The following is a 25,262-nucleotide window of genomic DNA, read 5'->3' as shown; positions in this document are numbered from 1 at the left end:
GGGACTATGAAGTCAGGTGGAAGAAGTGCGTGGGCAAGGTATGTGGACAGGGGCTTGAAGCATCCATCTCTGAGAGTGCCAGTCTTCCCAGTCCCGTGTATTCACTGGCCCAGAAGCTCCCAACTTAATTTTCTTTGGAAGCCTTCTATCATGTTTTGACTTTTTTAAAGTTTGATTTTTCATATTAACATCTTTATGTTTAAACTCTTTCCTTTTTGGAAAAATTTGTGATTTTAGAGTAATTTCTGCCAATATCCTGCTTCTTAAACAGTCTTCCCTTTAAGAATTTGGTGTAAAAATTAAATTACACATATACTGAGTCTCTTTGTATATGCATAATATTAATCAATGAATGCATAAATCATGCCTAACCTTTGGGGAATGAGACATGTGAGGTAAGGCTTTTACTTTTCATTTTATATCTTTTGGGGAGGCACTATTTGAATAATTTATAATATACATTGTTTTTTGGAATCAGAACTAAATTATTCATGATATTAGATTTGGTAGTGATTTATTGGATATGACATCAAATGCTCAAGCAACAGAAGGAAAAAAAAGGTAAACTGAACTTCATCAAAGTTAAGTTTGCATCAAAAGACACTGTCACCAGAGGGAAAGTCAACACATAGTGAATTAGATAAACTTAGTTTCCCCCCTGTGTATTTCTCCTGTGTGTCTCCTTTGCTACTCACACAAAACACTTCACTTCTTGTCCCCAGACGTGTGGAAGTTTTTCCCACGCCGGGTAATTGTGTCACGCCAGCTGCGTGTCTTACAGCTTAGCTCAGTTCTCACCCCATACCTGGAGACAGTGCTGGGCCCACAGGCTAAGAGCTCAGCCCTGCAAGACTGTGCCCGCCCTGCTTTGGATGCCCGTGACAAGCAGTGGGTCCCCAGGGTAACCCACAACTTCTGTCCCATTTGGCTGCAAATCAGAGGTTCCCATAACTCTCTACTCGGAATCGATTAATTTTTTTGAGAGGCTTATAGAACTCAGGGAAATGCAGTAACCAGTTTACTAAAGGCTATGATAAAGGATACAGGTGAAGAGACACTTAGAGTGAGATCCCAGAGGGTCTCAGGCACAAGAGACTCTGTCCTCACAGAGCTGGTGTGTGCCACCTTCCTAGTCCAGATGTGTTTGCCAACCTGGAGCCTCTCTGAATCTCATACTGTTGGAATTTTGTGGAGGCTTAGTCACATAGGCATGATCAGTTAACTCCATTTCCAGCCCCTCTGCCCTCTTTGGAGAAGTGAGGAGTTGGATGGCAGAAAATTTTAAGCTTCTAATTACGGCTTGGTCTTTCTGGTGACCAACCAATCTAGGACTGTTGTCTCCCTCACTCCTCACTGCTGCTTTCAGATTATTATTTATTCACGTTTTTGTGAAAGCCCAAGCTTCTTTGAGCCTCATATTCTTAGAGTATAATGTCATCCTCTATCTGGCTGCATTATTGTTATTTCATGGAAGACATGTTTGCTTGTAGTGGATGCTATAGGCTACCCAGATTCTTTTCTCTTTCCCTTCATAACTGGAGCTGTTGGGAGTTCTTTTGGTGACAGCTCTATGGGTATTGCTTGTAGTTAAAAGAGAGCTGCATCTTCCAAGGTCATGCCCTTTGCTTGGGGAAACACATCCAAAGTCATGTTGATTTGGGAGTATAAATGTCCAACTCGTGAAAAGACAGCCTTCAGAATGGGAAAAAATAATAGCAAACGAAGCAACAGACAAAGGATTAATCTCAAAAATATACAAGCAACTCCTGCAGCTCAATTCCAGAAAAATAAATGACCCAATCAAAAAATGGGCCAAAGAACTAAACAGACATTTCTCCAAGGAAGACATACAGATGGCTAACAAACACATGAAAAGATGCTCAACATCACTCATTATCAGAGAAATGCAAATCAAAACCACAATGAAGTACCATTATACGCCAGTCAGAATGGCTGCTATCCAAAAGTCTACAAGCAATGAATGCTGGAGAGGGTGTGGAGAAAAGGGAACCCTCTTACACTGTTGGTGGGAATGCAAACTAGTACAGCCGCTATGGAGAACAGTGTGGAGATTCCTTAAAAAACTGGAAATAGAACTGCCATATGACCCAGCAATCCCACTCCTGGGCGTACACATTGAGGAAACCAGATCTGAAAGAGACACGTGCACCCCGCAGCACTGTTTATAGCCAGGACATGGAAGCAACCCAGATGCCCATCAGCAGACGAATGGATAAGAAGGCTGTGGTACATATACACTATGGAATATTCCTCAGCCTTTAAAAAGAATACATTTGAATCAGTTCTAATGAGATGGATGAAACTGGAGCCCATTATACAGAGTGAAGCCAGAAAGATAAAGACCATTACAGTATACTAACACATATATATGGAATTTAGAAAGATGGTAATGATAACCCTGTATGCAAGACAGAAGAAGAGACACAGATGTCCAGAACAGACTTTTGGACTCTATGGGAGAAGGCGAGGGTGGGATGATCTGAGAGAACAACATCGAAACATGTATATTATCAAGTGTGAAACAGATCACCAGCCCAGGTTGGATGCATGAGACAAGTGCTCAGGGCTGGTGCACTGGGAAGACCCAGAGGGATGGGATGGGGAGGAAGGTGGGAGGGGGTTTCAGGATGGGGAACACATGTAAATCCATGGCTGATTCATGTCAATGTATGGCAAAAACCACTACAATATTGTTAAGTAATTAGCCTCCAGCTAATAAAAATAAATGAAAAAATAAATAAGTAAAATGACAGCAGACTGAAAAAAAAAAAAATAAAGGCCCAACTCCTTGTGCCAGTTTAGAACAACTCTCAAAGGCCATCCCATCTCCAGAGTTCCCCATATAATTGAAGTCTTGGTTGCATCTGGGTGGTAGTTCAGCTTCTCCTGCCCAGTTCTGATTCCTTCTGCCAGTTTCCATCTCAGAGTCTGCTTCATAGGGCACCCCACCTGTGATCCAAGAAAGCAGACTCTAAAATGGGACTTTTCAAATCTGGATCACCTGCAGTCTGGCTGGTGATGAGGACCCTCTCACTGGTGGTAGGTAAAGCACTAACAGCTGCTGTTGAGATATTGGGAGACAGACACTGAAAGGCCGGGGTTAGTCACTCAGAAGAGTTTCAGTGTTAAGGCTGGAGGGCATCATTTTTTGGTAGTATATAAAGAGAGTGTCATTGTCTCTGTCTCCAGCCAGAGAGCCAAAAAGGCTGATGTCAGGTCCGAGACTAAATGAGAATAGCAGAGCTCTAAAAGTGGACAAAACACTCAGTCTCAACATGTATTTTATACAAGGCGAGGGCCCTAATTGGGAAGGATTTCAGTCCTAAGAACCTGAACCAGAACTTCTGGGTCAGTGCACTCAGGCGGCTTGAAATCCTAGATTCCCTTGAATCCTTTGGGCCTATGGAAGTGGTCTAATCCTGTAAAAAAAAAAAAAAAAAAAAAAACTAGTGCTCCCTTGTTGCTTGAGGAAGATACAAAAACTGTTGACTTATTAGAAGTCAGGTGCTACCCTCAGGAACTTTCCTTCCTAGACAACACAACAATAACTGGGTTAAGTCATACATCACCTGACGAAGGAAATGCTGGGCCTGCTATGGGAGGAAAGGGACACCTCAAATAATCAAAGGACCTAGCCAGTATATACCACCAGGAGGTAGAAGATGACATAAAGAACTAAATTCTGAGGGGTCTTAGATCAAGGGTTAGGGCTGGGTAGCAGAATGTAATGGATAGGATTTACCACAGATCATGACTGCAGCCATGAAATTAAAAGATGCTTGCTCCTTGGAAGAAAAGCTGTGACCAACCTAAACAGCATATTAAGAAGCAGAAACATTACTTTACCAACAAAGATCCATCTAGTCAAAGCTATGGTTTTTCCAGTAGTCATATATGGATGTGAGAGTTGGACAATAAAGAAAGCTGAGTGCCAAAGAATTGATGCTTTTGAACTGTGGTGTTGGAGAAGACTCTTGAGAGTCCCTTGGACTGCAAGGAGATCCAACCAGTCCATCCTAAGGGAAATCAGTCCTGAATATTCATTGGAAGGGCTAATGCTGAAGCTAAAACTCCAATACTTTGGCCACCTGATGAGAAGAACTAACTCATTGGAAAAGACCGTGATGCTGGGAAACATTGAAGGTGGGAGGAGAAGGGGACAACAGAGGATGAGATGGTTGGATGGCATCACCGACTCGATGGACATAAGTTTGAGCAAGCTCTGGGAGATGATGATAGACAGGGAAGCCTGGCGTGCTGCGGTCCATGGGGTTGCAAAGAGTTGGATATTATTGAGTGACTGAACTGAACTGATCGATGTGGGAATACTGTCCCATAATATGGAATACTCCCGACTAGGATCTGGGGAGGCAGTGCTAGCATTCTACTAGGATGGCTCACATTAAGTGGTGTAGAAATGGCTGAACTATTGTGAAACATGGTGGAAGAAGGGATCAGAAGGAAGTGAGTATGCTAGAGTAGGTATTCTACACTAAGCCCAGAAAACTGCTCCACAGGAAGGCTCAGAGGACACTTCACTAACGCAAGAAGGAATGTGAAAGGGGCACCAGCATCACTGGAAAGGACTGAGGTGAAGGGAGTGAGGTACTTGACTCAGCTTCAAAATGTAAGGGGGTGCCAAAAAGCTCAGTAACTAAGATAAATAATATTTTAATGATATTTAAATATTAGTGCAGAAAAATCCAAGATGAACAAGATGTCAAATTTTTAAATAAAGACAGGATCAATATTAACTGATTTTTCCTTTTGCCTCAGACTCCAATATGGTTCAACACAGCCCTGTTACTCATGATGACTGTCCTTTACAGGCCTTAGGTGATGACAGCAGAAAAAGTTACATAGCTGACTTCCATGTGAGCAGTGGTGATGATAGGATCCCAAAATAGAGGCCAAGTGGTGATGTTTAACTCTCAGAAGCAAGGTGGGTACAATTGTAGTTAGCATGAGGCCGAAATGGCTGCATGGGAGCTCCTGCCCTGAGAAAAGATACAGAGACAGTTACTCCCAACTGGCTGTCCTTAGAGGCGAGCTTGATGGGCAGCCTACAAGGATGTTGCTTACTCTATACAACCAAGAGAAATCAAGGGTGGATTTCTTCAGGAGGCTGAAGGCAGCTATTCCAGTAAATTCTTTTTAAATTGATCCTTTAATAGTTTCTGTACATGAGCTAGCTTTCAGATGTAGAACTTTAATTTCAGACTATTTGATTAAAACAGATTCCCAGGAAGTGGGAACATATAACACCATGGTGCTAAAGAATCCTCTAGTACTTCTTCAAAGACCCCTATCATTTGCTCTGGAAAGTGTACATTGGGGAAAGTAGAATAACCAAATGTTTTGAGTCCTATGGACACTACAACTTGACACTGATACCCAAATTGTCATAATGGTCCCTGTTAGAGTGGAAGTCTAGGGTCACAAATGGAGTCTGGGCCCAGGTCTGGCTCATGGTGCTAAGTATCATTTCCCAGGTTCCCAAATGTTTAATTGGAATGAATATAGTTAGAAATTGGCTAAACCCTCATATTGGTTGCTTGGCCTGTGGAATAAGAACATAGTGGGGAAGGCTAATGAACACTCTGCCAAGATAGCAGATAAGAAACATTTTCATAGCCTAGGAAGTATGGCAGATATTAGTGTCTAAAGACCTGAAGAATATAAAGGTTGTGGTCCCCATCATGTCTAAACTGGAGTCTGGCCCTTCAAAAGGCTGCAGAGACCCTGGAGGATGACAGTGAATTATCACACATTAAACCAAGGAATAGCCCCAGTTGCAGTTGCTGTGCCAGATGTGGCTACAGCAGGTTAACATGACCTCAAGTACATGATAAGTAGGTACTGATTTGAGGGAAAGAGTTGTTTTCCATCCCTAACAAGGATTTAAAACACTTACTTGAGCTGCACAAGTGTATGTATTTTAAGTTTGACTCCTGGATTGTGTTATCTCTTCCATAATATGGTCTGTCATAATAACTATCATAATACATGTAGTCTTAAAGGACCCAGACAGCAGAAAGTCATATCAGTTCATCATATGGATGGGCGTTGTGTTAATCTTGTCAGTCAGACTAAATGACCACAAATGTTAGGTATACTAGAGGCTTTGGAAAAACATATATATTCCAGAGGGTAGGAGATAAACCCAATGAAAATTAAGGTCTGCTCTGTTAGTTATATTTATAGGGCAGGATTTCCCAGTGGTGGCACTGTTGACATACTGGGTCAGAAAATTCTGTTGTGGGGAGCCTTCCTGTGGAACATAGGACTCAGCAGTACCCTATGCTCTAGACACCAGTAATTGCTCACACATAGAAAAAGTTACAATACATAGTGGCTTGAGTAGTTACAGATGTTTCTGCTATTTTAGGAGCACAGCAGTATCACAGCATGCCATCTGTATCTCACTCCTCGGGTGAGAGTTCCTGGGTGGAGTGACACTGGGTCAGTGTCAGGTGGAAGAGCTGTACAGGAAATGAGGGTGGGAATAGGAAGGCGGGCCTTCTAGTAAAAGAAGATTAGGTTGTGACAACCAAAAATACCTCCAGACATTGCCAGATATCCCTGGGAGACAGTCACTCCCAGCTGAGAACCAGTGTTTTAGGGATAGTGTCCAGGGGCATGCTGGGACACCCCCTCCAAAGTAAAGGACACACTATTGCATCTTGTACCTCCCATCACTAGGAAAGAACACTATGCCTCGTAGGTTTCTTTGGGTGACATAAAAAACTGCCAGCTTTGTACTGTATGGCAACTGTCATCAAATTGCCAGCATATCTAGGTTGACTCTGGTATCTGCCTAAAACAGATTACCTGTCATTGACCCAATGACTTATCTGCTGAACATCCCTTACCCTGTTTCACAAACACTATTTCTCTAGTCCTGACATCCCACCTTCCTCTACCTTCTGCCAGTTTCTTAGTTCAGCTAGTGAAAATAGCCATCCTAAACGGAATCATTAATGACAAGGTTTCTTGCCCTTGTACGGTGCATCTGTCATTGAGAATCCAGGGGCAAAATTATGTGGCAGGTCTCTGTATTAGATAGCAAGACAGTTGAGATTGCTTCATTCAGTATTAATTACCCATTCAACAGTGTTGTTCTGTCAGGTACCACATCTCATACCACTCTTCCCCTGTTACTCCGTTCACCAACCTTTCTGTTTTTGGAAGCCCTGCATTCATGCTCACCTTGGCACGTTGGCATTTGCCACATCTGGAATACCTCTTCCCCCATGTCCTCATTCCCTTATTTCATGTACATACCTGTTGAGAAGTCGTCCTCCCAGACATCTTGCTTTTTCTGCCTGTCCTGTCCTGCCACCCTGCCCACTCCTCTTACTTTGCCTTATTTTTTTTATAGCATTTGATAGTACCTGAAATTATGCAAACACATACAGTTTTGGTTTTTTTCTTTTTTGGCTGTGCTGTGAGTCCTGTGGGACCTTAGTTCTCCCACCATGCACTGAACCTGCAGTGGGGACATGGGAGCATGGAGTCTGAACCACTGGACCGCCACGGAAGTCCCCAAATACAGATTTTTAATCTTTCCCTCAAAGATTCTGATCTCTGTGAGGACAGTATCTTATTCAACATCGTATTCCCAGCATCTAAAGTGATGTCTGGTATATGATAGGTCCTTATTGATTGTTTATTGACAGGTTTTAAAATATTTTTTCAATAAATGAATGGTGAAATTTACCTTTGTTTATTTTAATTAGGGTTCAACTGGATATACATACCAGTAAGAGATACCTATTAAGACATTTATTGGAAGGAATGGGTTTACACAATTGTGGGAATCAACCAATAAACAAGTCCAGAATCTATCGGGCAGGCTGGAACTCTGGCACAGGCTGAAGTTGCAGTCCACAGGTGGAATTTTCTTAGTGAAGTCTCAGTTCTGCTCTCAAGACCTTTCAGCTGACTGAATTAAAACCCACCCAGATTATCTAGGACTATCTACTTAAAGTCAGTTATATCACTTGAGCACATCCACAAGACCTTCATAGCAACACCTAGGTTAGTATTTGTATGAGTAACGGGACTGTGGCTTAGCCACATTGACACATTGGAAGACCATCACGGCATTCTAGGCATCTGGACGCTTCTGAGACGCAGTCCTCCTAGCCACCTGGGACACCTGCTTATGTGTGCTCTGAATCTAGGTATTTTACCATTACGAATCAAAGACTGCTCTTGGTTGATGACTTTAGTTAGGAAAAAAAGCCAGTTAATGAATTCACACTAATATATTAACATATGCTTTTCAGTTCTAGTTAGACCTGGTATAGCTGAAAGGAAGAGAGATCACCCAAGCTACTGCAGGAAAAGTAGTATCTACAGAATGACTCTTTGGAAGCTTGGAGCTGGAGGTGGTTCTGGATTCAAGGTGGTGGTGGGGAATCAAGCAACAGGAGTACGTCATTCTTCAGACAAAGTGACAATTTCCACTGATTTTGTTAGTAGCAACTACTTCAAGTTAAAATTTCCAAGAGAAGGCATCTTGACTTAGCCAATAACTTCCTTAGTTTTAGACAGGTTGTGCTGTATTCCAGGCCGGGTTCTAGGTAGCTGGCCAGGTACCTGTCTATTCAGAACAACCCAGTGCTGTTCCCTTGAACAGAGTTTGGTCAGGTCATTTGAAGCTGGAAGGGAAAGTCAGGCATGACAGACACATTGACCAACATATTCAGAACATCATCTTAGGGTTATCTGTTATTTAACTGAGTAATGCCCAAATTTTCAGGAATAAAGCTCTAGTTTTGGAAGTTTAGGCATAACTGAAAGGCAGATAAAAGTAGATGTTTTGCCTGGGGTACATAGAGTCTAATGTACCTTTGATTTAGGAGATTTCTGGAAAGCTCAACATTACACATCAGGACTGTGGTGACTTTGTCCTGTGATAGCCCCTTTATCTCTGAAAAGATGGGCTTGATAAATTGTCACTGCTTTTCAAGCAGCATAGAGCTTCAAGGCCTTTATCTCCTATGGTAATTTGTGCAGTTACAGCTAGCATTTAACATTCTGAAAAATTATATCTTATTCTTTGTCTAGAAGGGCTTCCCTGATAGCTCAGTTGGTGAAGAATCTGCCTGCAATGCAGGAGACCCTGGTTTGATTTCTGGGTCAGGAAGAACCCCTGGAAAAGGGATAGGCTACCCACTCCAGTATTCTTGGGCTTCCCTGGTGGTTCAGATGGTAAAGAATCTGCCTGCAATGTGGGAGACCTGGGTTTGATCCCTAGGTTGGAAAGATCCCTTAGAGAAGGGAAAGACTACCCACTCCAGTATTCTGGCCTAGAGAATTCCATGGAATTCTAGAGAAGTCCCTAGTCCATGGGGTCACAAAGAATTGGACATGGCTGAGCAACTTTCACTTTTGTCTAGAAAAATCATGTATAATTACTACTTTGCAATATTTTTTTTTGAGACTGATAAGGAATAGATTTTCCTTCTAATTAGATGTCATCACTCTCAATGATTTGGGTTATAAATAGGCAGGGAGGGGCAGAAAAGCCTTTGATTAAAAAAAATTATTTTTGGCTGTTCTGGGTCTTTGCTGCATGGGGTTTTCTCTGGTTGTGGCGAGTGGGGGCTGCTGTCCATTGTGGTGCGCAGGCTGCTCATTGCAGTGGTTTCTCTCGGGCTGCAGTAGCTGCAGTCTGGGGCTCTGGAGCACAGGCACAGTAGTTGTGGCGCAGGGCTTACTGCGTGGCACGTCGGACCTTCCCAGATCAGGGACTGGACCCGTGTCTTCTGCACTGGCAAGTGGATTCTTTACAACTGAGCCACCAGCGAACCACCCCCCCCCCAACTTCTGACTTTTGAAATAAAAAATGTGTAGGAAATCCATTTCAACTAATACGTGATTAATATTTATTAATATTAGAAAGGGAAAGCAAAGGGTGGCTTACTGGTGGCTAAGTGGTAAAGAATCTACCTGCCAATGCAGAAGATGCAGGTTCCACCCCTGGGTCTGGAAGGTCCCCTGGACAAGGGAATAGCAATCCACTCCAGTATTCTTGCCTGGGATATCCATGGACAGAGGAGCCTGGCAGGATATAGTCCTTGGGGTTGCTAAAAAGTCGAACACGACTTAGCAACTAAACAACAAGTTATTTAAAAAAACACTTATTTCTTACTGTCTAAAAATTCAAGTTATTGTTTTATAAAAGACAATTCGTTTTTAGAAGATTAGGAGAAGGGAATCTCTGATGATCTTTGACCAAGTCTCTCATATCTCACTTCCCAATACATGCCCTTGCCCTACAAAAGTAACTTTTAATATCTAGGAACCTAGAGAAATATGCACATAATACAAAGTGGCCAGGAGGCACAACTTATATCTTGGGAAAGACAGAGGACACGTGATGCCTACTTTAAAAATGCTTTTCATTTTTTTTCCTGTTTATAAAAATAATACATGCTTATAGCAGAGTATCTGGAAAATACTAAAAGCTATTAATATAAAGGAAAAAAAATCACTCAATTCTATCATTCACAAACATTCACTCGTAACATTTTGGCGAATTTCCTTTTCCTGTGCTTTTTTACATGACAGTGATTGTCTTGTATAAATGAGTTTATCTTTTAAAAAATTATAAATCAAGAAATGCAACATTCTTGCTATTCTTTTTGTCAACACGGGTGAATTATTTTAGTTTATTGGTTATTGATGGACATAATAACATCTTTCCTTAATTCATTATTTCTCATTCTTTTTTTCTTTTACTTTAAAATATGCTATTTTGTATATATAAAATAATATATGTAATCTATGTGTAGGTTATAAGCCATTTAAGGAATGTCTATGGAAGGAAAGTTATGACCAACCTAGATAGCATATTAAAAAGCAGAGATATTACTTTGCCAACAAAAGTCCATCTTGTCAAGGCTATGGTTTTTCCAGTGGTCATGTATGGATGTGACAGTTGGACTGTGAAGAAAGCTGAGCACCGAAAAATTGATGCTTTTGAAGTGTGGTGTTGGAGAAGACTCTTGAGAGTCCCTTGGACTGCAAGGAGATCCAACTGGTCAATCCTAGAGGAGATCAGTCCTGGGTGTTCACTGGAAGGACTGATGCTGAAGCTGAAACTCCAATACTTTATTCACCTCATGCGAAGAGTTGACTCATTGGAAAAGACCCTGATGCTGGGAGGGACTGGGGGCAGGAGGAGAAGGGGACGACAGAGGATGAGATGGCTGGATGGCATCACCGACTCGATGGACATGAGTTTGAGTGAACTCTGGGAGTTGGTGATGGACAGGGAGGCCTGGCTGCTGCGATTCATGGGGTCGCAAAGAGTCGGACACGACTGAGTGACTGAACTGAACTGAACTGATGGACCCTCTGCCAATCCAAGAACTAGAATTTATCAACAATTGACTTAATAATCTACATGTTCTTCTCTTATCTCATCCCCTTCCTCCTCCAACTATTGTTTAACCTAAATTAAACAACTGAAAACTTTAACCCATCAAATTGATTTTTTCATTGATGCTATTAAAATGTCACTTTGGGGGACCTCCCCAGTGGTCCAGTGGCTAAAATTCTGTGCTCCCAATGCAAGGGGCCCAGGTTCAATCCCTGGTCAGGGAACTATATCCCACACAGCCAAAAAAAAAAAAAAAAAGCACCTCAGTTTTTTATTAAGTTTCTACTAAGTATTTGTATTCTGAGTCTGTCACACAGCAAAGGAAGTTGTGATGTCTATAACCTGACTCTTACCTGCCTTACTAGGCTGCTTCCAGTACCAGTTTCCCTATTAAATAATTACGTTCTTCAGAGTCCAAAGCCAGTGTGACAAGGTTATGCTTGTACAGCTGATGTTTACGAAAAAAAAAATTCCTGATTTAGGAATGACATTTAGGATTATCAGAAGCATTTCATTAGTGTTAGTGCTGACAATCGGGACTTTTTTAAGAACTCAGAAAAGAGTGGCAGAGTTCCTGCTCTGTAACTTAATAACTTTGTGACCTTGTACAGTCTTACATATAACCCTGTCCTAGGTTTTCCCCGTCATTTCTTAAATGAGATTAGCAACAGTTTATCCACTTTGTGGGAGTTACGGGGTTGACAACAAATTACCCTCTTTATGTGAATTTCAATAGCGATTGGGCATGTATATTGTGGTCAAATCTCTTAATCAAGTGGTAAATAGTTAGAAAGCGACCTTGAATTAGAGTGAGGGATGAGACTTGTAACTGTTAACATAACTAAGCACTACAACAGCTGAGACATGCTGAGGAAAGTTTTTGGCCTCAAAACGCCGTCTGGTGGATTTGGAGAAAGGGGACTGAGGTCTGAGGCTTCTTCCAGTCCTGAAACCTCAGTGTTTCTTTCAGCGACTGTTTTTAACTGCCCTGGTGGAATCCACTTTCCTCCACGGCAGTTACTCGCCATAGGGCGCTAAGGCTCACGTAGTGCTTTTCGGGTTTACCACGGAAACCGTCGGCGGGAGTAATCCTGACTCCTCCCTCCGCCCACAATGCACCTCTCTCTTCTACCTAGGTCACGTGTCACCGGCCGCGCGCGCTCCCGCTTGGCGCTTGCGCGGAGAGCAGCCCCCAGCTATTTTTCTCCGTGGCAGCGGTGACGAGCGGAAGTTCTTGGGAGCGCCAGTTCCGTCTGTGTGTTCGAGTGGACAAAATGGCGAAGATCGCCAAGACTCACGAAGGTAAGCGGTTTTCCCGTTGTTACGTAGATTCTCCACTGCCAACCTGCTACGACTTTATTTCCCTACGTTCCTGCCTCTGCCTGTGGTTTCTTTTCTGGGGGTCCGAACTCGCGCTTCGGGCCCTGGGTTGTCTGCTCGGCGCCAGAGCCGCAGGCCACTGCCCCGCGTAATGGCGTCCTACTCGTACACCCCCGACAGGCGCTTTGTTCCGCGTTTGGGTGCTGCTATTTCAGCATTGCTTTTCTTCTTTGACTGGGGGCCTCGTTTAAACAGCTCTCTAAGGATAATTCCTGGGTAAGAGAGCGGGGACAAGGGCGTGGGAACAAAGTCTCACCTCTCGGAACTGTCGTTGGCAGGGGAGGGTCAGAAAAGCCCTGAAATAGGGCAGCCGCTTTCCGGGCAGCACTCAGTCGAGTTTAGTCAAACTGAGACTCATTACTCTTTAGGCTTGGTTAATTTGTATGTCTTCAGGCGTCTAAGATACACCTTGGGTTTTTTTGGTGGTGGTTCGAAATGGTTTAGAAATACAATCTGGTAGTTTTCTCCACCCTTGATTACTTTTAGTGTAATAGGGGCCTTTTTTCTTTTGAGACTGATTTTCGGTGGAACAGAGAAAGGCACATTAATGCCAAAGCTTTTGAACAAGTTGGTCGTTTTGTGAAATACAGAGTGTGCAAAATTAGGAAAATGTTGGAAATAGGCTGTAGTCCTCCTTCAGGGAGTATTCAGAAATGACAGGAAGTAGGGGCACTTTTGAGAAAAGACGAGGTTTGGGAAGTTAGAACTGCATTCCTTGATTTCTGACTTGAAATCTGAAATTTTCATCAAACACTGCTTCGAAGCGTTACTTCTATTTCAAACTTTTTTTACTTTTATTTCACACGTCGTTTCTGGGTTCGTGGCTTGGTGTTAGTCTGTGGGAGGTAATAAAGACTAAGGTCATTAAGTTTTATAGTCTAGTGGGGAAACAGGTATCTATCTTCATTCTTTATGAGGCAATTGAATGCTTAAACAAATATAAGCTACAGTGTATTTTGGGAACCTGGTTAACGGAGTCATTAATTTATGCCTAGGGCTATTTCGTAGAGGAGGTGATGTATCCCTGGTCTAAAAGGATCAATCGGTTTTAAATTAGGGGAGGACATTTGAACGTGAGACGACGTCTCGTACCTAAGCAGTGACTCGTGAAAGATGTGTTTGGCTGGTTGTCTGTGGCAGGAAAAGAGAGTTCAAGGAGGAAACAAGTAGATGCTTCTGAAAAATGTTGGTTGGAGCTGTTAATGATTGTGTCGCCCTTGGGAATGCAGAAAAAAATCCCAGTTTTCTGCAACTTATGAAACAGACTAATGAAGTGGCAGTGCCTTTTATACTTATAACTGTTCTTGTTAGGTATTTGGGATTGAAACACTGTTTTAGTCCCAAAGTGTTTTTTGGGCACTTCTGTCTTTAGACTACTACTTTTGTAAAATAATTAGAAAACATAAAGATGTTGGTTATTCTTGTTTATCTTGAAGATTATTCTTGTAGATGTTTCATTTGGGGCATTTTGTGGCCTTGATTACTTTATCAGTATCTTTATGATAGGATAACTTCGATAGGAAAATCAAAGTTATGATTAGTTTTCCTGTGTTTTAGAAGCACAGTTGAAAGTTTTGGTCTGTAGAAGATTACAATTCATTTACCGGAATTGGTTTTATATGGGATTATACTCATATGAATTAGCTCAGACCTAAAGTATTGGAGCATTCAGTTTCGGGTGTGAACACTATCTGTATACAAGACATTGTCCAATCACTTACTGGAGTCTTAAGGGTGATGAATGTTACATAGTTCCTTGTTCCTTCTTCATGACATTTTCCTGGAGAATACTAGTCCTTCAGAATCCATCTCTGTTTTTACTTGTTAAGCTATCTCTGATAAACTGGATCAGAATTACTTTCTTGGATTTTTGTGTGTTTGACTTGTGTGTGCTGCTATTACAGCACTCCTAATCTTTATTACTTACAATATTTTACAGTGTTAAGGTTTTCTCTTCCACTTTACAGTTGTGTACAGAAACTGTCCTTTAGTATCCACAGTTCCTGATGTATGAATGCTGAATGTTTTAATCAACACTTATTGAGAGATTATACTGAAAGTATTAAGACTATCACAGAAAGGGGGCACTTAAACACTGACCTTTTAACAGTTTGGTAGGTTTGAATACTTCTGTTTGGCTAAGATAAGTGGGAAGGACTTAAATTTTGGGAGCTTCCTAGCTTATATTTTGGGAACCTCCTGAGAAATGTTAAGTTAACATCAAATTAGGGTATTTCGCTAGGCTTGACCTTAACTTTCCAGTATCTACAGGATAAAGCACCCTCTTCATTCTCTGAGGTAACGTTACTTCTGTGACTTAGGAAAGTCATTGGTTGCGGTAAAGGATGATCTAGAGGGAGTAAGGGCAACCTTGTAGGATGCTGAAGCAGTTGAGAGGAAGTCTTGAATCTGAATCTCACTGGAGCAGTCTTGGGTTTTTTGGGCTGTGCTGAGTGCCTTGCGGGATCGTAATGCCCTCACTAGGAGCTGAACTCAGGCCACGGCAGTGAAACACAAGCTCTAACCACTGGACCACCTGGGAACTCCCTGGACCAACTTTTAGAAGTATGTAATACTTGTTTAATTTTTGTCTTAGAGTTGTCCATCATGTTGCTTTTTTATATAAAAATTACAATCTTTTCATCCTAAATAATGCTTCTGGTAGACATTTCTTTGTTGTAACTGATCATTTATTGTTAAAATATGGCTGCATCAGTACTTTGTAATTGAGTCTTGTGAGATAAATGATACTTTAGTATTCAAGCTGAAGTAAGTTATGGTTGTATCTTCCAGTATAGTTTTTTCCATTGGCTATTATTTCCCTTCATTGACCCAAACCAATTTTTTTTTCTCTTACCCTTAACATCCTCTTTAACCAACCCGATTATTTTTTTTTTAATCCTGGGTCACTGTGACTTGTAAGCTTTCCAGTATTGAAATATAAAAAGAACTGGATTTATTCGAATCAAATGTAATCCCTTTTTGCATGTTGTGTCAAGTGTATAAAGTTATTAGTGTGCATAATCTTGCCAGCCAGCGGTTCTTCAGATACTGCCGATTTTGGCCCATAAGGGCACTACGCTGTTGTGTATAGAAAGGAAAAAAGCTGGATTATCCAAAAATTCCATGTATTGGCTTGTTGGGCCACTATCCCTTGAATGGATTTTCAAGGCTGAAAGTTTTCTCCCTAATTCTTTGCTTGCAGAATGGCTTGGAATAATCATTTTATTTCTCTGCATCTTCTGAGATTTTTACTTTCCTGTATCCAGAATAGTTATTATTTCAGTTTTGTAGACATGCAGTATGAATGTTGTTAGTCAAAATAAAAGAAAAAAGTTGTTTAAAGATTTCAAAATTTTTCTTCCTGTAGAATTATGCAAGAATTTAATTGATATATTAGTTAGGAATTAACCTTTTAGGAAGTGTTATTTCTAGTGTTCAGTAGAATAATTTACCACTATAGTTAGTTGTCCTACTAGGGTTTTGTTTAAGGAAAAGACTGAGAGTTGGTATACAGAATATACTTTCTATTTTTCTGCATGTTTTTTAGAAGTCTCATATTTGAGAAATCCTTGTTTACCACTTGCTTCTGATTGGCGGTGATTAGATGTTACTTATGGATCAGACTGAAAAGTGTTAGTGAATGATTAATGTCCAAAGGCTGTGTCTGGGAGAATTCCCTGACAGTCCAGTGGTTAGGACTCTGAGCTTCCACTGCAAGGGCCACTGGTTCGATACCTGGCCAGGGAGCTAAGATCCCACAAGCCTTGCAGCACAACCAAAGGCTGTGTCTGTGTAGTGCAAAGTGATCAGTTATAGAGCGCTGCAAATAGTACAAATTAAAAATGAGGAGTAAAGATGGATCAAGGAGGAGGAAGTGCTGCAAGCTAGACGTAGCATTGTCTGAGGCAGAGAAAAAAGGGAAGGCACAGAAGGGGAAACCAGTAGGACAGAATGGGTGGGGAGCAGGTAAACAGTTGTATCAGATGTGACCAGTGATGGTTTATTTCAGAGTTTGATATTTAGGGCTTAGTTTAAAATACAAACAGTAGGTTAGATGTTTTCCATCTTTTAGAAGGTACAAGTTCCAGCAGTATTTTATTTTTTGATGTCAAACTCAATTCCCAGATGAAACATTTGATGTATTTATGTCAGGAAAATGTCTATAATTTTAAGTTTTAAATTATCACGATTTTTGGATTAGTAATACAACAATTTTTAAGTAAATGAAAAATGGAAATCTGCTTTATTAAATGACTTGAGATTTCAAATGGACCACTTCATAAATTTATTCATGAATTCACACTGTTAATATAATCAACCTCTTGTCTCCTAGGGAAGGATTTGTTTTCTAATAGTTGAAAATCATCCTAGGATTAGTTTCTCTCCAAAAAGAGGAGAGTTTCAGTTGAATGATGACATTTCTGTAGATCCCTGGAGCATAGTTAGTTTTTAAAATATATATATCTTAACGTTTAGAAGATTTCACATTACCATCACTTGCAAGATCAGTAAAACTGGAAAAGAAAAAAAATGACAAGAATTGAAACTTTTAAGGGTTAAGATAGTATATCAGAGAACTTTAAAAAATTCTGTTTATGTATACCAGAGGATTCCATTTCAGAGAAGAGAGAGCTTTTATTTTCTGTTGCATGGGGCCAGAGGCTGTGTTTTCAAAGGGTTAGAAGAAATGAGAACCAAGAATGAGGAAAAAAAGGAGAAACTTTAAATTGCTTTTAAAACATTTTAATTTTTTATTGAAAACTGAAAACATATACAAAAACATAATAGTGAAATAAACCCCCATATTGTGCTTATCATCTAATCATGTGGCTTGAACAGTTGTAAAGGCAGAGCCACCACCTTTGCTTAATCTCTTCACTAGTCTTTTTCAGCTTTCCTGTTATTTCAAAGCAAATCCCAGATACATAATTTTATCCATATATTTTTTGGATAAACAGATAAATTTATTTTCTGTTTATTAGACCTCTTTCTCAGTCTTATTGTGGCAAAAATAAAATATGTTAAGTCCTAAGTTCTTTTTAAATTTTATTTATTTTTAATTGAAGGATAATTGCTTTACAGTATTGCATTGGTTTCTACCAAACATCAACAAGAGTCAGCCAGAGGTTTACCCATGTCCCCTCCCACATGAACATCCCTCTCACCTCCCTCCCCAGCCCACCCCTCTTAAGTTGTTACCAAGCCCTGAATTTCCTGAGTCATGTAGCAAATCCCCATTGGCTATCTATTTTACATATTCCATACATTTTTCAGTGTGTATCTCTAAAATATAAGGACTTTCAAAAATACCATTTATTAACGGAGGGGGGGGGGAACGACCATTATTGGGAGTTCCCTGGTGGTCTGGTGGTTAGAATTCAGCAATTCCAGTGTGGTGGCCTAGGTTCAATCCTTGGTTGAGGAACAGAGATCCTGCATGCTGCATGGCACAGCCCAAAAAAAAAAAATCTGTTATTGAACCTAAGATTAATAAAATATCCATCAGTGTTTGATTTTGCAGCTTGCCTTATAAACATTTTTTTACAATTCATTTGAATTAAGTTCCAAATAAACTTCATATATTGTAATTTTAAATCTGTACGTTCCCTCTTTCATGTCTTTTTATTTTTTCTTGCGATTAATTGGTTGCACTACCTTTGTCCTGTAGGGTTTCCCACAGTCTGGAGGGAAAGGAGAAAATGGCAATAAAAACACAACTACCTGTTAGACACTCCCACCACTGCTGTGACAGTCAAGGTGTCAGGAGGCCCACAAAGCAAGGGAAGCTCAAGAAAATTAATGGCTTTTGGAAAAAGTACAGTTCTGAAATAATACTCCGGGTTTTGGTTAGACTAGCCAAGGCAAGGAAGTCTAACAAAGGACTTGGAAATTTACGTGCCCCTCCCACTCTCACTTTGCTAAGTCACTGTAGTCTGGTTAGACTCTCTTTGACCCTGCAGACTGCAGCCCGCTAGGCTCCTCTACCCATGGGATTCTCCAGGCAAGAATACTGGAGTGGGTTGCCATGCCCTTGTCCAGGGGATCTTCCTGACCCAGGAATCAAACCCTGATCGAACCCTTGTGTCTCCTCCATTGGCAGGCAAATTCTTTACCACTAGCGCCATAATGGCAATGAATATACTCTCAAAATTTTCTAATAAGCTTTATTGCTACTGGAATTTTTTTTTTTTTTTTACTCCTACTGATAGACATACCTTAAAATGGAAATACCAACTTAAGAAAAACCCTGTTCTTGACAGATTATCCTCTCGAATCATCCTTTAGTGAGGCTCTTGCAGTCTAATACTTAACTAATACTTTGACTTTTTTTCCTTAGGTCTTTGTTTGTTTGTTTTTTAACCACTTCCAGAATATGCCAGCTCTGGGGATTTGAAGAACCATGCATCATTTTAATTTTAGGATTCTAAATCTACCATCAAGATAGGGAATTCCTGCTTCTTTATTCATTTCTTAAAAGTTTTTATTGGAGTGTAGTTGATTCTGCTTTTATCTGTTTTAAAGTTTCAGCATTAATAACCAGGAGTGCTATCATAGAAGCCTCCATCCCCCTTGATAGATTTTACTGAAGATGGGGGTATGGTTAGGTAGAGAACGGAAGTGAGGCACTTACGCAGATAATTTAGAAATCCATATAAGATGTTATACCTCCTGTTACCCTTTAATGCCATAAACCTGGGATTTTATAATTTCATGTATTCCAGCTTTTCGTTTATTTTGTTTTTTTTCTTCATGTATTCCAGCTTTTCTTCATTTTACTTGTTCCCTTAATTTCTCTCCCGTATTGTATTGGACAAAATTCTTCTGTTATACGGAATAATTCATTTCTCCTCTGTTCTTAAACTTTCTCAAGTAAACCCACAAAAAGGGCTCCAAAAGTTTCTGATAAAATGAAACATGTATTTGTTATAAGACCCAGCAATCCTACTCACAGGTATTTACTCTGGGGGTATTAAAATCTGTGTTCACACAAAAACCTGTACACTAATGTTTACAGCATTTGTTTGTATCTCTGCACGCTGCAAACAGCTTGAATGCCACTCAAATAGAGAGTGGATAAACACCCTGGTACTGTGGAATACAGCTTGGTAATAAAAAGGCATACACTATTGATACACACAACATGAAGACTGGCATACCTACACGTTTTGGTGGCTTAAGAATGCTAGCTCTTGGCAGTCACATTTGTGACCATTAGGAGGTCCCAATCTTGTCCAACTCTAGCATACAGTATCCATTTTTCTTTATTTTCACATCTGAATGTCTTAAATTATAGAGATTCTAGATTGGAAAGGGATTAGGTAGTAATAGAGGATTTGTTCATTTTGGTCATAATTGAACTAGAGCTAGATGAACATAAACATTTCCTTCTTTGCCTCCTCACGTCCTTTTTTTAATATCTTAGACCTCTGTTTATTCTTTTGGGTATGTTCCACCTTGGTTTTCTTCATATTTGCTAACAAGTCTTAACGTGTTAATCATTTGCTGTCTGAAATTATCTATTTGCTTATTTTTAGTCAGTTCATATTTAAGAAAGTACAGGAATACTTGTGCCTGGTAGCTGTAATGTAGTGTTAGGTAACTGACAAAAGAGTTAAAGACAACTCTTTCGTCTTTCCCAGAGATGTAGAATGTAAAATTTGAAAGCTGTGGAATTTTATGAACCTTTGCTGGAGAGAAAACTTTGAAAAATTACTTTCAGAGACTTCTACAGATCACGTTTCTTTTATGAAATGTAATATAGGAAAGTGTAGGAAAAAAATACTGAACACAGTGTAACCCATTGCCCAGCTTTACCAATTCTTAATATTTTGCTATAATTGTTCCACAATAAGAAAACGGTTGCTAAACAGTAAAGACATAAAATCAGTAGGTAAAATTCAGTAGATGACAGTTTCTGAATAAATATATTATCCAAATAAAGGGATCATAGTTGGTGAAACCTTACAATGGAGAAATTCTGTAGAGGGGAAATAAAGCTGTCTGTGATGTAAGTTGGGGACTGAGCACGCTGCACAATGATAGGATAGTGTGATGCAGTTTCTATGAAACAGTGCCCCTTTCTGGTTTTTTATTTGTATATCACCGAGAGGTAAATACAAAATTGGTGATTTTGGTGAGACTGGGATGGGGCTGCAAATGGAGAAGTGTTGGGCTAGGTTTGAGTTTCCTGATAATGTGGAAGCCTGGGTTCATACACTGGAGGTTCTGATTTAGTGTATTTGAGGCCTAGGAGTCTGTTCTTGTAACAGATTCCTCAGGTGATTTTGATTAGTAGACTGCACTGATGGCTGTGGAGAGGAGATTGCAGAATATTTGGCTGGCGTGATTAACCCATTTGTGTTTATTGCCTGAGTCCTGATGACAGTAGTATTTGTGGTTCTTTTAAAAAAAAAATTATTTACTTTCAAAAATGATACATGTACCTAGTAGTTGTTTTTTCTTTAAACCATAAACATTTCTAAAACGGGAATGTTCAAAAAGGAAAAAATGAGACTAGATCTCCACTCACCCTTGAGCCAGTCTTACTAATCTCTGAGAGATTTCTTTGTATCATACCAGGAGAAAAAGTGTTGTGGGGGGAGCTAATATGGGTTAAAGCTTATATATATAAATATATAAACAACAGTAGAGAGAATAGTAAAATGAATCAGTCAACTCAGATGATGATATTTCTGTTTGTGGTTAATTGTGATGGAGGCCCTTGGCTGCCTGGGCTACTGTAACAGTTTGGAGGGGAGAAATGCAGGAAAAATGAGTGGGGGTGGTAGTGCTCTGATACACTATAAGAGATTCGTTTACAAACGGGCTGCTAATTTCAGTATTAATTCTATTGCATTATTTTGAGTTTCTGAGACTTGCTCCCGCACGCTGTGCCTTGGACTAGATAATGTTATTACATTTTCTACTTTATTTTTTATTTTTTTTTAAATAATTATTTGGCTGCACTGGGTCTTAGTTGCAGTATGTGGGATCTAGTTCCCTGGCCAGGGAGCTAACCTGGGCCCCCTGCTTTGGGAGCACAGAGACTTAGCCACCAGACCCCCAGAGAAATCCCTACATTTTCTACTTTAAACCACACACATCTTGAAGACTTAGGGTTTTCTCCCTTAGCTGGGGGTGGGGGTCAGGCATTTATTTGTACCACTTGAATTTTTTCCTTTTGATGCTTGCAAACTAATAAACGAGTGTTTCAATAGTGCCTAGTATCAAAGGACTAGTTCAGTTGAAGGTAATGAGCTAGCAAGAAATGCCTATTTGTGAGATCACAGATTGCTGGCCATGGAAATGCTTTTTTTCTTTACACTATATATTATTCAGATTATTAAAATGAAACATTAGTTTGTAATTTAAAGTTATTTGGTGTCAGGAAAGACTTTCAAAAAAGGTTGGAAGACTAGTCTGTATTTAAAGGAGACTGAAGAGACATGACTATATGCAGTGTGTGGTTCTTGATACGATCAGGAAACAAGAGAACATGTTACTAGGATGTGAAGGATGTTACTAGAATGATTGGGACATCATGATTTAGATAATTGATTGAGATAAGAAGTTAGATTATAAGATGATGAAGAAGTAAAATTAGCAAAGCAGTTAAGAGTTAATACTTCATTCACCATATGTGCAACTTCTGAATATCAGACCTATGGATAGACACAGTGCTTGTGGGACTCATTGAATGCTTAAGTGTTTCATGCTCATTATGTCATTTAATCCTTAAAATGAAACTCTCTGTTGTAGGAGACTGAGACACATAGATCAGTGTATTAATTAGTAGGTAAAGAGCCTTTAAGGCATACATTTTTATTCTAAAGCTCGGACTCTTAAATTATAAATCTAATGTGATGGTGGTTGCAGCCAAACTGTAGGACTCTGTATTACATGCTTAAGAATTTAGATTTTATTCTTTGTTATTTTACTATTGAAGATGTTTAGGTTTTTACCTCGGAACTTGTTAGGAATGCAGAAACTTGAGTCTGATCTAGGCCTTCTGCATTCTAACAAAATCAGAACCCATAGACGATTTGTTGTACATTTGGGTTTGGGACCCACTCTCTACAGTACTGTTTTTACCTCTCTGGTAGTGTTTATATAATCTTAAGTGTTGTTCTAGCTCCCTAATCAACATCACCAGGATTTTTTTCAGTTGGGAAAGGTTAGAATATCACGGTAGTTTAATAAACTTTGGCAAGCTGTTTTTAAGGTAAGAGTAAATCGTAGTTGATGAAATAGGATTTCTTTTGTGTGCATAAGTACCTTCTGTTGAGGTGGAGATATTTTAAATTTGTTAAAAATCAATACTTTTTATGGTTATTTTGATAATACCCAGTAGAGAAATATGTTGAGTGCTGTTTGAAAAATGAGATTAAGAAAATATGTATTTATTTCCTTACAGATATTGAAGCACAGATCCGGGAAATTCAAGGCAAGAAGGCAGCTCTTGATGAAGCTCAAGGAGTGGGCCTTGATTCTACGGGTTATTATGACCAGGAAATTTACGGTGGAAGTGACAGCAGGTTTGCTGGATACGTGACATCAATTGCTGCAACTGAACTTGAAGATGTAGGTTTCATAGTGTACAAAGAGTCCAAGCATTTTTTTGTTGGAGAGCAAGAAATATAAAGGAGTCTTCTGTTTGAGTCATCTGGTTTAATCTTGGAAGACATTTTGGAGATTGAGAAATAATTTCTTTGGGAGGATAAACTGTTGAAGGTGTCTTTCTCTTCTGAGACTTCTGGAAATGCTCAGTTCTGACTCTTATTTTAAAACTAGTTTATTCAGCAAAGCACCTGGAAATCATTAACAAAGTAACCTACTGAGTTATTGTTACCTACTGAGCTCTATCTGGAGGAGCCCTGTAAGAAGTGATTTCATTGTAAATGGCTTGTGACCTCTGATTTTTGCTTGGTACTGTTTTTTTCCTCCCTTGGTATCTTAATATGAATGAACTGTTTCTTGGTACTGACATTAATGGGCTTTTTTGAGCCTGTTTTAGTTACTCTGAAGGATGACTACCTCTCATCTTGAAACACATCTCTTAAAGTGTTTTCATATATTCCACAGAGCTTATATCTTGTCAAACCATCCCAAATATCCAAATTTGGTGAAGTAGCTTGTCATTTTTGTGTGATTCAGTAACCTATGTATATAGATTGTGAAACTTGTTTTTATGAAATTCAAGCCATATTTTAATAGTTAGCACTTTTTTTAAAGAAAAATTTTAAAGTGCCAAAGCAAAATTTGTAGAAGCCAGTCAGGCCTCTTTGCATATCATACCTTAATCATAAGAGGCAGTAATGGTTCTGTGTTCAAGAAGCTGAGCAGGAAATTGCTTTTTCAGTTCTAAATAAAATCAATGATGTGTTAAGATCTTCTTGAGATCTGCCTGTTGTGGCACTTCCTACATTAGTAAAATAATAATATAACATTATTCTGTCTAAACATAGTAATACTATTAGGGAAATACATTTAAAATTAATTATATTTTACTTTTTTCTGTGGTTAAACCATGTTTTTTAAAGAAGAATTAGACCAGGAAACTGGAGAATTCTAAAGAAGCTGTTTGTAGTTTCCAAATCTGAAAAACAAATTTAATCATGCCCACTGAGAAAAATGAAATGCTCACATTTTTCTAGTCCATATATAACTTATTTTAATAGACTTCCACAGAAAGCAGTGTTTATTTAATCTTTTTAAGAGCATAGAAAAATAAATTTAATTTTTAAGTAGTTTTTTGAGTTGAACAGAAAACCCAAGTGTTAACAAGTTTCATCATACTGTATTTTGATTTCATATTGAATCTCTATGTACTTTGTAGTTTCTAAGTTCTGACATTTCTGTTTGGTTTTTTGGGGGCATTCCATTGCAGGATGACGATGACTACTCATCATCTACAAGTTTGCTTGGTCAGAAGAAGCCAGGGTATCATGCCCCTGTGGCATTGCTTAACGATATACCACAGTCAACAGAACAGGTAACTTAAAAAAAAAATTAAACCAGAGTTTATTCGGTTAAAGAAAACTGAATGTCTCAACTCCCTGGGAAACTCATTTATTTTAGGAGTCAATTAATGTTTTGAGGAGAGTTGATTTTGAGAAAATTAGAAATAGTTATGTTATAAAGGTGATCATTTCATGAAGGGGATTGAACTATGGAAACTTCTCATATACCTTACTTTCTCACAGTAGCATTAATGTAAGTAATGATAAAGAATATTAGTAGGCATTTATTAAACATTTTTATGTTTTATAATGTTCTGACTTTTGTTTGTGATTTTCTGTTTGGTTATTTAATAAGTGAATATTAAGTGAGACATACCTCTTTTCAGTATGATCCATTTGCTGAGCACCGACCTCCGAAGATTGCAGATCGGGAAGATGAATACAAAAAGCACAGGAGGACCATGATAATTTCCCCTGAGCGTCTTGATCCTTTTGCAGATGGT

The 25,262-nt window shown here is 39.4% G+C and overlaps 1 protein-coding gene across 4 annotated transcripts in view; it reads left to right on the top strand.

The window, feature by feature from the left end:
* Positions 1–25,262, top strand: part of SF3B1 (splicing factor 3b subunit 1) — a 58,810-nt gene that overhangs the window by 11,717 nt on the left and 21,831 nt on the right. For all 4 annotated transcript variants that reach the window (XM_020901773.2, XM_070458496.1, XM_070458498.1 and 1 more), the window contains exons 2-5: positions 12,553–12,718; positions 23,214–23,380; positions 24,687–24,791; positions 25,146–25,260. In XM_020901773.2, the coding sequence (XP_020757432.1) occupies positions 12,691–12,718; positions 23,214–23,380; positions 24,687–24,791; positions 25,146–25,260 (415 nt within the window). In that variant the 5' untranslated portion in view covers positions 12,553–12,690. The remainder of the gene's footprint in view (positions 1–12,552; positions 12,719–23,213; positions 23,381–24,686; positions 24,792–25,145; positions 25,261–25,262) is intronic.

This window comes from Odocoileus virginianus, chromosome 30 (genome assembly GCF_023699985.2).
Source record: "Odocoileus virginianus isolate 20LAN1187 ecotype Illinois chromosome 30, Ovbor_1.2, whole genome shotgun sequence".
Taxonomy (NCBI): domain Eukaryota; kingdom Metazoa; phylum Chordata; class Mammalia; order Artiodactyla; family Cervidae; genus Odocoileus; species Odocoileus virginianus.
The sequence above is the reverse complement of the archived record's forward strand: the minus strand, read 5'-3'. Positions and strand labels throughout refer to the sequence as shown.